General features: G+C 37.0%; 1 protein-coding gene across 2 annotated transcripts in view; it reads left to right on the forward strand.

The window, feature by feature from the left end:
* TBC1D4 (TBC1 domain family member 4) overlaps positions 1–14,627 on the forward strand; it is a 217,043-nt gene that overhangs the window by 188,508 nt on the left and 13,908 nt on the right. For both annotated transcript variants that reach the window (XM_018056507.1, XM_018056506.1), the window contains 3 exons: positions 2,433–2,591; positions 6,791–6,949; positions 9,732–9,976. In XM_018056507.1, coding sequence (XP_017911996.1) covers positions 2,433–2,591; positions 6,791–6,949; positions 9,732–9,976 — 563 coding nt within the window. The remainder of the gene's footprint in view (positions 1–2,432; positions 2,592–6,790; positions 6,950–9,731; positions 9,977–14,627) is intronic.

The following is a 14,627-nucleotide window of genomic DNA, read 5'->3' on the forward strand; positions in this document are numbered from 1 at the left end:
CTTTTCTTTCAAATTAAAAAAGCAATTAATTGTTATTAACATAGCTTTTAAAAGTTTGATGTGATAAGTAGTATGCCCACTCAAGCTTCCATAGATTTTGAAAGGAATTTAATTTATGTTTTTTGTAGTTGATTATATCTTGAACTAACTCATAAACAGAAGAAGAGGTTGAAGAAAGATGGTTATTATTTTCTTAAAACATTTAAACCATGAAATTGTATTTCATTAACAGGAGTATGTGCAGTAGAGTATTATATTAAATATTAATGGATAATTTTAGAATCATAGACTGTTTGAACTGGAAATGACCTTGGAGATTATTTAGCTCCTTTTTTCATTCTGCAGCTGATTTAGTGACTGGCTTGGGGATGCTAAGAAAATTAACCTGAGGTCAAACAGTGTTATACTGGCAAACAAGTATGAAAATTCCAGTTTATTTACCACAGTTTTTAGGCTTTTTCCCAGTACACCATATTGTATTTCTCAAATATATAGTTAATATAAAGAAATGGAATGTTTTACTATAAATGACTGCCTATTCTGTGTGTTATATATGGCTGTATAAATTGACAGAATAAGAGAAGAGGTGACATTTAGAATATATGATCAGAAACCTTTGTCAGTTCTGTTTTTATTTCTGTACTTAAGGAACAAAGACCAAAAAAAAAATAGCTTAACACATTACAAATGTTAGCCAATGGATAAGCATTCTTTCATAGTTCTTTGTTCTTTCCTGGGTAACCAGGGCAGATATTAACTGTTCTTACTTAGCACTTTATTCTCAGGGTGTAGATGATGGTTAGTATTATTGTAAGTGAATAATGATCCAGAGAAGGTTGGAGAAAAAAAATCTGAAGAAATAATATGGTTCATCCATTATGAAAAATATAATTTGTAAAGTTATATGTTAGATTATGTTAATTATTAGCTTTCTCTATGATAATCCTAGAGAAATATAAAACAAATTGTTGCAGTTCAGTTGCCAAGTCATGTCCGACTCTTTGCAGCACCCCAGGCTTCCCTGTCCTTCACTGTCTCCCAGAATTTGCCCAAGTTCATGTTCATTGAATCAGTGGTGCCATCCAACCATCTCATCCTCTGTTGCCCTCTTCTCCTGCCTTCAGTCTTTCCCAGCATCAAGGTCTTTTCCAGTGAGTCAGCTGTTCGCATCAGGTGGCCAAAGCATTGGAGCTTCAGCCTCAGCATCAGTCCTTCCAGTGAATATTCAGGGTTGATTTCCTTTAGGATTGACTGATTTGATCTCCTTGCTGTCCAAGGGACTCTCAAAAGTCTTCTTCAGCATCAGAGTTCGAAAGCATCAGTTCTTCGGCAGATATTGAAAAGCAAAACTAAACTATGCTAGAAAGCCATCTAGTGGTATCTAGGAGGAATTTTTGTTAGTTTGATTTATCTTTTGATTATGTGTTGACTTTTAAGTAGAAATTTTTACTGCCCTGCCAGAATAGTAGTCTATTATAAGATGGTTTAATTCTTTTGAAATGGCTTCAACATTAAGTAAAGAGTAATACTCATTCTGCTATTTTTGTGCTGTCGAGGACTTTGGATGCCTGACACAGATTTGTGTTGCAGGAGGTAAGCTGACTGAGCCCTGAAGCTTCAGTGATTACAGATTACACTTAGCGCTTCCATTCCATGTGGTCCTAATGAGAGAGAAGAAATATGCTTCCATGTTTTTTTTACCCTTCTCCCCTTTTGGAATAAATTCTTCAAGATAAAGCTGAGGTGTAGATACTGGTTGCTTTTATAAACATTTCTTTTAATGAACTCTGGGCTTAGATTTTAGACAATCAAGTCAGAGAAAATTTTGTATTATTTTGAAAAATGAAAATGTTAACTTCAGTGAAATGGACTTTCCTCTTAAAGATTATTAAAAATGGACGCAGGAATGTGTAACCTAGTGTCTGTGTGGCTAAAGACAGTGTGGGTAACTCTGGAAATAATTATAAAAATGTATCAGGCTATCATGATCAAATATTTATCAAATCAAGGTTAGCCTGAGGCATTATTCTCTATAGATATAGGATATAAAATATTAACATTTTAACGGTATTAACAATGAAACAGCCAACTGTCACTTTTGTAATTATCTATCGCATTTGTCAAATATTTGAAATTTCTAGCTTGGAAAACATGGTTTGTTTTTTATGTCTAGGACACTTGTCATCTGTAAGATATAGAGTAAAACCTCCTTAGAAGTTATTCCTGTTTTTCTTTTTTTTTGATACATGAAATGACTCAAAATTTGAGAACTTTTCATGTATCTTCCATTTTTTACAAAAATTTTTATTTTGAGAAAATGTTAGTGGTTGATTCCTAAAAGTCATATGCTGAGGTTTTACAAAGGCAATAAAACATTACAAATTCTGTGTTTTAAAACGTATTAGTCTTAATGCAAACTCTTTCTTTCTTAGCAAGCAGAGATGAACTGCAGTCCAGAAAAGTTAAATTGGATTATGAAGAAGTTGGTGCATGTCAGAAGGAGGTCTTAACAATCTGGGATAAGAAGTTGTTAAACTGCAGAGCTAAAATCAGATGTGATATGGAAGATATTCATACTTCTCTTAAAGAAGGTATTCTGGATCATCTTAATCATCTTTTTTTTTTTTTTGAAAAGTTTCAGAGATTGTTTTGACTCATCCAGTGTAAGCATAATTTTCTCTTTGTCTTTACCTATAAAAAAAAGGAAAGTAGTTTGTTTCCTCCTGTAGTTAGTGACTGTGTTGGTAGGAACATGGTGCTAACGGCAGTCCTATCCCTGAGGAGATAGCAGGCACATTTTTTTTTTACAGTTTCCTGCCTCTTCAGTCAGCTGTTTTCAACTGAAGAGTTATCATTTCCTAAGGAAAGAGCATGTGCATTAGTACAAATCTTTGATCATATCCATAAAAATATCTCGAACTTATAAACTTGACTCATTCCCATTATTTGCTCAGAAGTATTTATTTATATATATATGTTCACCTACATGTATGTGTTTATACAAATCTATATTATTAGTTAGCAATCAGTTGTCCTACCATCTATTTTTTCTTTTGTTTATTTTTAAAACATTGCTTTTATTCAGCCTTATATTGCACTGCTGCTTTGTCGTATAAAATGACTGACATTTAAACATCTTAAATTTAAAATTAAAACTAATGTGTGAATTGCTTACTTGCAGTTTCTGTGACTCAGATTCAATATATTAAAATGAGAATCTCTATGACCTGCTGGGCATAAAATAAAGATCCCAATGTAACTTGATCTTGAATCTTAAAAGCCTGTGATAATGTGAAGCTGTTGCATAATTAAGTTAAAATTAAGATTAATTTTGTAAGATACTGTGCTTACAAACCTGGTACTTGTTCTTTTCCCTTGAAGATATGGAAATCCCAGAGATTTCCACTGAATGCATTGTTTGGGAGACAAAATAGTGGCTAATCAAATGTGTGTGAGATGTAGATCACACTGTTCTTCGGTATGACTTACAGAGATGTTTTAGAGGTGCTCATCTTCCCATTTCTTATAAAACAGAGTTGAAACTTCTTAGCACTGTGCCCAAAGCTCTCCTTGATCTCTCCTTCTTTCATTTCTCATCTCATTTTCTACCTTTCCCCACCTTGTAGCCTGTGCTCCGAAGATGCTAACTAATTTGCATCCCGGTATGGCACAGGCCATTTCTTTCTTTCTTCCTTTTTTTTTTTAAAAATAAAGATATTCTATATTTTTTAAAAGCTTTGTTTTTGCTTTTAGTATTAACCCTTAGTCTTTTTAAAAAATAATTTTTATTTATTTATTTTTGGTTGCACTGGGTCTTCATTGCTGTGCACAGGCTTTCTCTAGTTGTGGTGAGCAGGGACTATTCTGTAATTGTAGTGCATGGGTTTCTCATTGTTACGGTTTCCCATTGCAGAGCATGGGTTCTAGGGTACTGGGCATCAGGAGTTGTGGCATATGGACTTAGTGACCTCTCAGCACGTGGGGTCTTCCCGGACCAGGGATCCAACCCACGTCTCCTGCATTGGCAGGTGGATTCTTAACACTGGACCACCAGGGAAATCTCACCAGCTCTTTCTTGATTAGATGCTCCAGCTTCCGTTCCCTCCCTCTTCTGTCCTCTCTACCTTCTCCCCATTTGCCAGCTCCCCTTCTTTCCATCACATCTTCTCACTCCTCCTTTATGCCCCCTTTCTCTGCTCCTCTCAGGGCCTCCGTACATTCTTCTTGCCAAAGTGATTGCTGCCTACACTCCCAGCCTGGAGAATCCTGTTCCCCCTCAGCTCTCAGTTTAAATACCATTTCCTCAGAGTGTCCCCCCACCCGACCCCCAAATAAAATAGTTTTGCTGTGTTATTCTTTCTCATGATTTTTTCCCTTTAATTGTCCTTCCCATAGTTTATAATTTTGTATCTATGTGTTTATCTGTTAAATGTTTTCTCACCATCCCCCCCCATACTCCTAACACCTAAGACAGCATCTTACATGTTATTTACTAAATGAATAAAGGTGATGGTGAAGTCGCTCAGTCGTGTCCAACTCTTGGCGATCCCGTGGACTGTAACCTACTAGGCTTCTCCGTCCATGGGATTCTCCAGGCAAGAATACTGGAGTGGATTGCCATTTCCTTCTCCAGGGGATCTTCCTGACCCAGGGGTCGAACCCGGGTCTGCTGTATTGGAGGCAGACGCTTTAACCTCTGAGCCACCAGGGAAGCCCTAAAAATGAATGAATGAATGAGACTAATGAATGAGACTAATTTTCCTGAGAATGGATTTATTCAGCTCTCAATGATGAGGTTTCTTCAATGCCCTGCTCTGTTCTCTGCTATATGTTAGATGCTCAATAAGTATTTAAGGTGAATTACCTGACTTCTCTGGTGGTCCAGTGGTTAAGAATCTGCCTGCCAGTGCAGGAGCACAGATCTGTCCCTAGTCTGGGAAGATTTTACATTCTGTGGGGCGACTATGCCCATGCACCACAACTGCTGAGCCCACGCTTTAGAGCTAATGCTCTGCAGCAAGAGTAGTAGCCACAGTGAGAAGTGCACACACTGCAACAGAGAGAACACAACTGTTTTCTCGCTGCAGCTGGCGAATGCCTGCATGCAGCAATGAAGACCCAACACAGCCAAAAATGAATAAATGAAGTGAATTACCTTTTTGAAATTGTTATTGGATGGTTAGCATAACAGCCCTCTCCTTAACAGTGATCTGTTTAATGGGCTAATGAAAGTTACCCTCTAAAAATGACTTTTTATGTAAGATCATTCATTCATTCAACACATACATAAGTAGCAAGGTATATTCTTGGATTTCATCATTCAGAGATGAAAATATGCTGATTATTCTCAGGGAGTTCACCGTTTAAGTGAGGAAACTAGACAGATATACAGTATAGCACTAACTGTAATCCAATATGCTAATATTACAGTCTGAGTCACATAGTATGTGAGAAGGGAGTCTTATTCCTAGAGATGTTAGGGAGAGTTTCTGCAGAAGAATGGCATACAGGCTCGTTCCTGAAAGACAAATGGAGATATACTAGGCGATCAACTGGAGGAGCTTGGAATTCCATAAAGGTAACAGTAGAAACAAAAAACTGGAGGTCTGACAATAACCATAAGCTTCTTGAGTATGTGAATACTTAGTGTATACTTAATATGGCAGGGAATGGGAGGTAATGGAACTAAAAATAGTAGTTTCAAGGGATACCCTGTGGAGGACCTTATAATTCATGTTCAGGAGCCTGGAGTGTAGTTTTTGGACAAGAATACTTTCAGCTTCTGCAGACTGTGACACTGCATTCCAAAAAGATTAGTGCCATTAAACCTTCGTCTACCCAGCTAGAACTCAGGAACCTATCCCATATCTAGTCTTTTTGGACTGAAAGCAGTGAAATAAAATTACCTTTCCTGCAGAGAATTGAATTATGTCCCTCCCAGTGCTTTACTTCATGTCCCTTAGCATAAAAAACATAGTTTTAACATACTTTGAATTGCTTGTTTTTGGTTTTCAAGCACACTGGAGTTACTATTTCATTATATATGAATGAAGGAAGCATTGTATAGCCTAGCTACTTTCTTCTCAAAGGCTAAGTGACATTCTGGAGCACTCCCTTTGTATTGTATTTACCATTTTTATTTCATTTTTTTGTGGACCATAAAAATGCTATTTAATTCTCTTTTACAAAGTTACTTTTTAATGACAGATGTTTAGAAATCAGAGTATGAATATTAGCATTTGTTACTAGCTTCAAACCAAATAAAAGGTGAAAATAAACAGTCATACATTTCAGTATTTTAGAATTTGGCCTCTGAAACTAGAGTTTGGATTCTCAACTGCACTAGCTATGAGAACCTGGGAAGTGACTTAGCCTCTTTCTGCCTCAGCTCTGCCATCTGTAAAGTATAGATAGTAGTAATTACCTGTCTCATTAAGCACCTGTGAATAGTTGAGGTGCAGTTTCTGTAATTGCAATGCTTAAAAGCTACACCTCCTCAATACATGTTGTATTAGGCTCTCAATCAGCAGTGGCTGGTGTTCTTGTTAATATTACCATTATTTTCCTCATTATTTGAGGGTTTCTTTTGTAAGGCAGCAGCTAGAGGATTAAATCTGTCAAAATATGCTTGCATACTGTGTGGTTAGCATGGGACACAGGACACGTGTATGTATGGCTGTGTGTATGTAGTAGTATGGCTGCCTATTTGAAGCATTATAGTTAATCAGTTGTGATTTAGGAACATCACTCCAGTCTTCAAGGCCTTGCTTTCTTATCTCTTTGATTGCAGGTGTTCCCAAAAGTCGACGAGGAGAAATCTGGCAGTTCCTAGCTTTGCAATATCGTCTGAGACACAGATTACCTAATAAACAACAACCTCCCGACATATCCTATAAAGAGCTTTTAAAACAGCTCACAGCTCAGCAGCATGCTATCCTCGTGGATTTAGGTATGTCTGCCGTATTGATTCTAATTTATGAAAGTAAACAATAGGTCCTTTCATTGAGTTTTTTTTTTTTTTTAATTTTGTTCTTGGTGTTGATAAAGATAATCTGTTAGTCTGCAAAGTTGCTAACTTTGTTCTTTCCTGAGGGCATATCGGCTTTATGTCTGGTTGGAGATCCCCTGAATGCCTGCATGTGGAGTGAAGTCTTTATCCTCGACTTTGTACTCTGAAACGAGTCATCTTGTATTTGAATCATTAAAAAGGTCATGTTCTCGGGTGCTCAGTTCTTATTTTTTGAACAACTGACTTTTCTTTGAGATAGACAATTATTATTTCCGTCAGCAGTGGTCTTGAAATAGGCTAGAGCAGGTTTAAAGGGGCACCAGAAAATTTAACAAAGTCTACTAAGTATTCCTGGACATATTGCTGAAAACAAGCTTTTGAATAAGCCTTTAAAAAGCAATACAGTATGTGGTTAGGTTGTGGAAAATCATGATACATCTTTGGAGGATGAAATAAGAATTAACTGTCCTACTGTTATGTGAATTTCCAGCATTTATGGCAGCATTATAAAGTCACCCTTTTAAAAGCTGAGTTTCAAATAACTTATGGAAAGCAAAATGGTGTAATAATTTAAAAAATAATGTTGTCTCTAATTTTTCTCTAAATTAATGTTACATTCTATTATTTAAAAATATGCAACTTACTGAATTAAATTGACATTGACATTTGCATTATCTTATATATATCCCTAAAAGTTGATTTATTTAAGGTGGCCAGATATGTTATTTCAGCCCATATGGGAAAATAAGGGATTACTTTACATTGAGAGGTCACTTCAATTCAGGTTGTATAAAAATCACAGGGCAAAACTGACCTCTGCTCCTTTGGATGACAAACAACTTCTGTTGGGAAAAGGCCAATTAAGTTAATATTTTTTGAGCCCAGTAGAATTGAAAAGGAGAATTTTACTGAGAAATTGAAAACTTCATTTTTTGTCCTAATGTTACCACTGAACAGTAGTTTTAGGCAAATTACTTTGCTTCTGAGTTTCAATCCTCTCTCTCAAATGAGGACAATGAACCAGTCAATCACTGTGAATCCCTGCAGATGTGTGGTTCTGTGACTGGAAATGGATAATGAGTCTAGAAATTGGGATGTCGAATTTAGAGCTAGTCAAGATATCCTAAAAGATAAGGAGATGATGAGATCATGTTACAGGGGAAAAAAAAAGCCTGGTCAGAAAAAAATGGAACCAGAATTAATGTCTTGGATGGACAGTATATTTATAGTTTTCTGTAGCAAGCATTTTAAGTGAAAAAGTAAAATGATAATTTAAAAAATTGCTTATTTGACTTTGCTCATAGTCATCTGTGTTTCCTCAGCACGTTCTTGTTAATTTCTCATATCTTCCCCTTTATTTGCTCTGCAGAAATAATCTTATCAGTTCCTGGGTGTGTGTGGGGGAGAATCACTTTTAAGCAAATCTGGTGGAAAACATTAAAAAATCTGGCCTTCTTACAAGTTCTAACCATCATAAGTAATCATTGCACAAGGAAGCTAACACTCCCTTCATTTTCATGACACAAGGAAAGTCCCAAACCACTGTATACAGCTTTAGGGGTGAAGATGGGTTTGTTTCAGTGTTTAGTACCAACTTTATAGTGATCCAGGACTAACTTGCTTGCTGAAGCGTCTCTATGGTAATTTTGTACACAGAAGTGAATTTTAGAGGGGAATTTATTTTAAATCAGCTTGGCCCTTCATTATCCTTAACCTTCTTGGATTATACTGAAAATAAAAGAGGTCTGCATGGCTCATGGATCAGTTCAGTTCAGTTCAGTCACTCAGTCATGTCCGACTCATGGATGGAGGTAGTTTAAGAAACAGAAAGCCAAGAATACTTGAAAAAAAAAAAAAAAAACCACAAACAAAAACTGGGGTATTTCCTGAATGATAGACTGACTGTAAAAGAAAACAACCCAAAAAAGTCCCTCTTCTGTCATAATATAAGAAAAGCAGAAAGGAATCTGCTATGGACTACTAAGATTTCTTCTTAAATTATATGATACCATCTGTAGAATTCTGATTTCAGTTGTTGTTCAGTCGCTAAGTTGTGTTCTATTTTTTGTGACCCCGTGGACTGTGGCACACCAGACTCCTCTGTCTTCCAGTATCTCCTGGAGTTTGCTCAAATTCATGTCCGTTAAGTCGGGGATGCTATCAAATCATCTCATCCTCAGTCTTCCCCTTCTTTTGTCTTCAATCTTTCCCAGCATCAGGGTCTTTTCCAATGAGTCAGCTCTTTGCATCAGCTGGCTAAACTACTAGAGCTTCAGCTTCAGTTCTTCCAGTGAATATTCAGGATTGATTTCCTTTAGGATTGACTGGTTTGATTTCAGTTAGTGGATGGTTTCTATGTGAACTTAGAATTAACCTTGATTTACAATCAGAATAAGTTTTATATTCTATTCCCTGAGATCTTTTCTGAATATGTCTTTGATTTGTTTATGAACTTTTTTCCCCTAAAAATAAGTGCTTATTAGCATCAGTTATTTGCTCCTCTATCATATACATGGAGATGGGGTGATCTCCATGTATATGATAAGAGGACTTGGGACTCTCTAGAGGGAGAAAGACTCAGTTAGAGGGGTAGGTACTCCAGGCAGTATTCAGTATTGGAAAAGAGTGTTGATTTATTCCTCAAAATTGCTGAATTGCAGTTTCACTCTGGACTCCAAAGCATCAGGGCATCTCAAAAATATTTTTCTTTTTTCTTCTGCAGGGAGAACATTTCCTACTCATCCTTACTTTTCAGCACAGCTTGGGGCAGGGCAGCTGTCGCTCTTTAATCTCTTGAAAGCCTACTCATTACTAGACAAAGAAGTGGGTTACTGTCAGGGGATCAGCTTTGTGGCTGGGGTCTTGCTTCTGCACATGAGTGAAGAGCAAGCCTTTGAAATGCTGAAATTCCTCATGTATGACCTGGGCTTCCGCAAGCAGTACCGACCTGACATGATGTCACTGCAGGTGAGTGGTGGGTCTTCACAAGAAATGGGTAAAAATCTTAGCAGAGCCCTCTTCTAATTTACAGTGAAGATTTAAAGAAATCTGGGCCCATGGTCTTGGAACTTGGATAAACGCAGAGGCATGTTTTACTTCATGGTTTTAGTGTGGGATTTGCGATTTTGCTAAACCGGTAAGTGTATGACACCCATAGGCAGAGTAACTTTTCCATAGTTTCTGAAGCAGATAAATAAGCCATTTGCATGTGTCCTCAAGTCCCTATTTCCTAAGCATACCAGTTGCCTGGAGAAAGTATCATCTTTGCTCACTTTCCCTCACCTTATCAGTTGAAAAGAATCATAGATATTTTATTTAAAATCTAAAACTATAATGCCTTATTCTTTTGCTTTGAGTGCATCAATGGCAAATATATATATCGTGTTTCTTCTCAAACTTTCTGTTTCCTTCCACCTTAAGAGCAGACAGGGCTTTATAGCGGAAAAAGTGTTCAGCATCAGTGGCGCTTTTTCACTCTGCTTTTCTTACGTTCTGAAGAAGAACATTAAGATTTTTCAGTTAAGTAGTGTATGCACTGCCATTATTACATTTCAAACTTTCTGTTTATACATTTCTCCTCACTAGTTTAAACTTCACTTTCCTTAACTTGCTGTTTTGTAACAAAAAGTTCAAATTTTCACTGTAGATACGATATCTTAAACAACCACTACCTTGCAATTTAAAGCTTTCAGACATAAAAATATAAAGAAAGGCTTTAAAGAGAAAAATGTGTCAGGGTTCTCCTCCCGTGAAATGAGGTAGACATGATGCTGAGTTTGTCATAATATTATGCTTTAGATAAGAACTAAAATATTTTAAAGTGCTTTTAAAATATACTTTTTTACTGGTTCCCAGTGATCAGTATTTGCATGTAGTATTTCAATCTTACCAATCCTTGGGCAAAGTGATACTTTATTTTCACTCTATGAATGTTCTAGTAAGTGGCGTTTTCTTGAGAGGATGAGTACAGAGGGAGTGCTCCATTTTTTAATACTTCTTCAAGATGGAATTTTTGGCAGGGAGATAGGGTTTTGCTCTCAATGTTGGGTTTCAGCTGTCAGTTCTTATGAAGGGTATACAGAAATCCTGATTTCAGGGTAGTAAAATCAAATACAGTGATTCATGAAAGTGAACGTCTCTCAGTCGTGTCCAACTCTGTGACCCCATGGACTTACACAGTCCGTGGAATTCTCCATGCCAGGATACTGGAGTTGGTAGCCTTTCCCTTTTCCAGGGGACCTTCACAGCCCAGGGATCGAACCCAGGTTTCCTGGAATTGCAGGTGGATTCTTTATCATCTGACAGTTGATTCCTAGTTGATGACTATTCGTAGGTCTATAAACATTCCGCAAGTGAAATAGTAATGACTATGGAAGGTTTTATTTTTTACTTTATTTCTAAACAGTTTACTGTGCCATATTGTATAGGAAGCATTTGGTACCCTTGTAAGAATTCAGTAGCTTTGATTTTCAGAAGTAACAGTTTGGAATCTGCCATTAAAATTTCAAAGAAAGGAGTCGCATGGTCCTGATTCATAAATTAAAAGGGTAGATACAGACATCACTTTAAAAATGCAACCTGCTTCCAATTTGAAGAAATTCCTCATCAATTTGACATTATAACAATTCATATACACTGGATTTATATGTTGATTTAATATGACCCGCAATTACCAAGAAATATTTCCTGTCCATAGTTATGAAAATGAAGATGTTTAAGAATCTTTGGGGACAGTGTTCTTAGAGGCCGAGACTGGGAATCTTAACTGGAAAATAGAGCCTTTTGATCTGTAAAGTGAGATGCAACACTTTCCTACTTTCTAGAACAGAAAGTGTTTCTTTTTCAATCAGCATGATGTTCAGAACTGGAAGTGGCAACAGGCTTAGGATCACTTGATAGGACTTCTGATTACCTGCATGGTGTGAGCTTGGGCACAGCAGTTCAGTTCAGTTCAGTCGCTCAGTCATGTCTGACTCTTTGCAACCCCATGGACTACAGTACGCCAGGCTTCTCTGTCCATCACCAACTCCCAGAGCTTACTCAAACTCATGTCCATTGAGTCGGTGATACTATCCAATCATCTCATCCTCTGTCGTCCCCTTTATCCCACATTCAATCATTCCCAGCACCAGGGTCTTTTCAGATGAGTCCATTCTTTCCATCAGGTGGACAAACTATTGGAGTTTCAGCTTCAGCATCAATCCTTCCAATGAATATTCAGGACTGATTTCCTTTAGGATGGACTGGTTGGATCTCCTTGCAGTCCAAGGGACTCTCAAGAATCTTCTCCGACACCACAGTTCAAAAGCATCAATTCTTCAGCATTCAGCTTTCTTTATAGTCCAACTCTCACATCCATACATGACTATTGGAAAAACCAAAGCTTTGACTAGATGGACCTTTGATGGCAAAGGAATGTCTCTGCTTTTTAATATGCTGTCTAGGTTGGTCATAATTTTTCTTCCAAGGAGCAAGCGTCTTTTAATTTCATGGCTGCAATCACCATCTGCAGTGGTTTTAGAGCCCCCCAAAATAAAGTCTCACTCTTTCCACTGTTTCCCCATCCATTTGCCATGAAGTGATGGCACCAGGTGCCATGATCTTAATTTTCTGAATGTTGAGTTTTAAGCCAACTTTTTCACTCTCCTTTCATTTTCATAAAGAGGCTCTTTAGTTCTTTTTCACTTCCTGCCATAAAAGTGGTGTCATCTGCATATCTGAGGTTATTGATATTTCTTCCAGCAGTCTTGATTCCAGCTTGTGCTTCATTCAGTCCAGCATTTCTCCTGATGTACTCTGCATATAAGTTAAATAAGCAGAGTGACAATATACAACCTTGATGTACTCCTTTCCAGATTTGGAACCAGTCTGTTGTTCCATGTCCAATTCTAACTGTTGCTTCTTGATCTGCATATAGATTTCTCAGGAGGCAGGTCAGGTAGTCTGCTATTCCCAACTGTTGAAGAATTTTCCAGTTTGTTGTGATCCACACAGTCAAAGGCTTTGGCATGGTCAATAAAGAAGAAGTAGATGTTTTTCTGGAACTCTCTCATTTTTTCAGTGATTCAATCAATGTTGACAATTTGATCTCTGATTCCTCTGCCTTTTCTAAAACCAGCTTGAACATCAGGAAGTTCACCGTTCACGTATTGCTGAAGCCTGGCTTAGAGAATTTTGAGCATTACTTTACCAGCGTGTGAGATGAGTACAGTTGTATGGTAGGTAGTTTGAGCATTCTTTGGTATTGCCTTTCTTTGGGATTGGAATGAAAACTGACCTTTTCTAGTCCTATGGCTACTGCTGCATTTTCCAATTTTGCTGGCATATTAAGGGCAGCACTTTCACAGCATCATCTTTTAGGATTTCAAATAGCTCAACTGGAATTCTATTACCTCCACTAGCTTTGTTGATATTGATGCTTCCTAAGGCCCACTTGACCTCACATTACAGGATGTCTGGCTCTAGGTGAGTGATCACAGCATCATGATTATCTGGATCATGAAGATCTTTTTTGTACAGTTCTTCTGTGTATTCTTGTCACCTCTTCTTAATATCTTCTGCTTCTATCATACCATTTCTGTCCTTTATTGAGCCCATCTTTGCATGAAATGTTCCCTTGGTATCTCTAATTTTCTTGAGATCTCTGGTCTTTCCCATTGTATTGTTTTCTTCTATTTCTTTGCATTTATCATGGAGGAAGGCTTTCTTATCTCTCTTTGCTATTCCTTGGAACTCTGCATTCAAATGTGTATATCTTTCCTTCTCACTAGCAGGCACTCACCTTATCTGTAAAATGAGGAGGTTGAGGGCTCTTTTAACTATGGACAGCCCATCATATTTGTGTCTGCTGTTTTCTATGCTAAGTGTAAAGCATCTTTTTATCCGAAGTCCTTGGTCTCTGCTTCTCCCCGACTCTCTGCATCTCCCTTCCTCCAGTTCTGTCTCTTCCATTGGAAGATTTTCATGTTATCTCTAAGGTAGAATTGAAAAATTGTGTATTATTAGCAAATGGCATCTTGTTATGAAAGTTTCCTTGGAAGGAAGACTGAATTATATTTTATTTGTCAAAAGAAACTTAATGTAAATATACCTTGATGGAAGAAATAGTCTTAACCCCCAGGTTAGAATGTAGGGAAAAAATAAGGTTCTACTAAAAAAACAAACAAACAAAAAAAAAACACAACATATTGCTTCTGTGTTAAGATATTGAATGAACAAGGACAGAATGTTTTTGATGATAGGCTTTCTTCTGCTATAGATGTCTTTGTTTTTTGTACTACCAACAACACCAATACTTAGAGCCCAGTATGTCTAGTTTCTAAACAGTGTGTGGCCTAATAGAAATAAATTTATGATGTTTTTCAACATGACTTAATGAGATTATAATCTCATTTTTTAAACCTCTTTGCTTGACTGCTGCTAAACTTATTTTATGACTTCCAGTGGCTCTTTAATTCTTTCCTTTTACGGCTTGTGTGGAACCTTAGTTTCCACAGATAGAGATCAAACATTTGCTATATTTATGTATAGTACTTTGATTTTTAGTTCTGTGCTCTGAAAAACAGTTGAATTCATAATATAGTTGGTTATTTTAAGCCATTTTTATACTACTTAAGAA

Source organism: Capra hircus, chromosome 12 (genome assembly GCF_001704415.2).
Source record: "Capra hircus breed San Clemente chromosome 12, ASM170441v1, whole genome shotgun sequence".
Lineage (NCBI taxonomy): Eukaryota > Metazoa > Chordata > Mammalia > Artiodactyla > Bovidae > Capra > Capra hircus.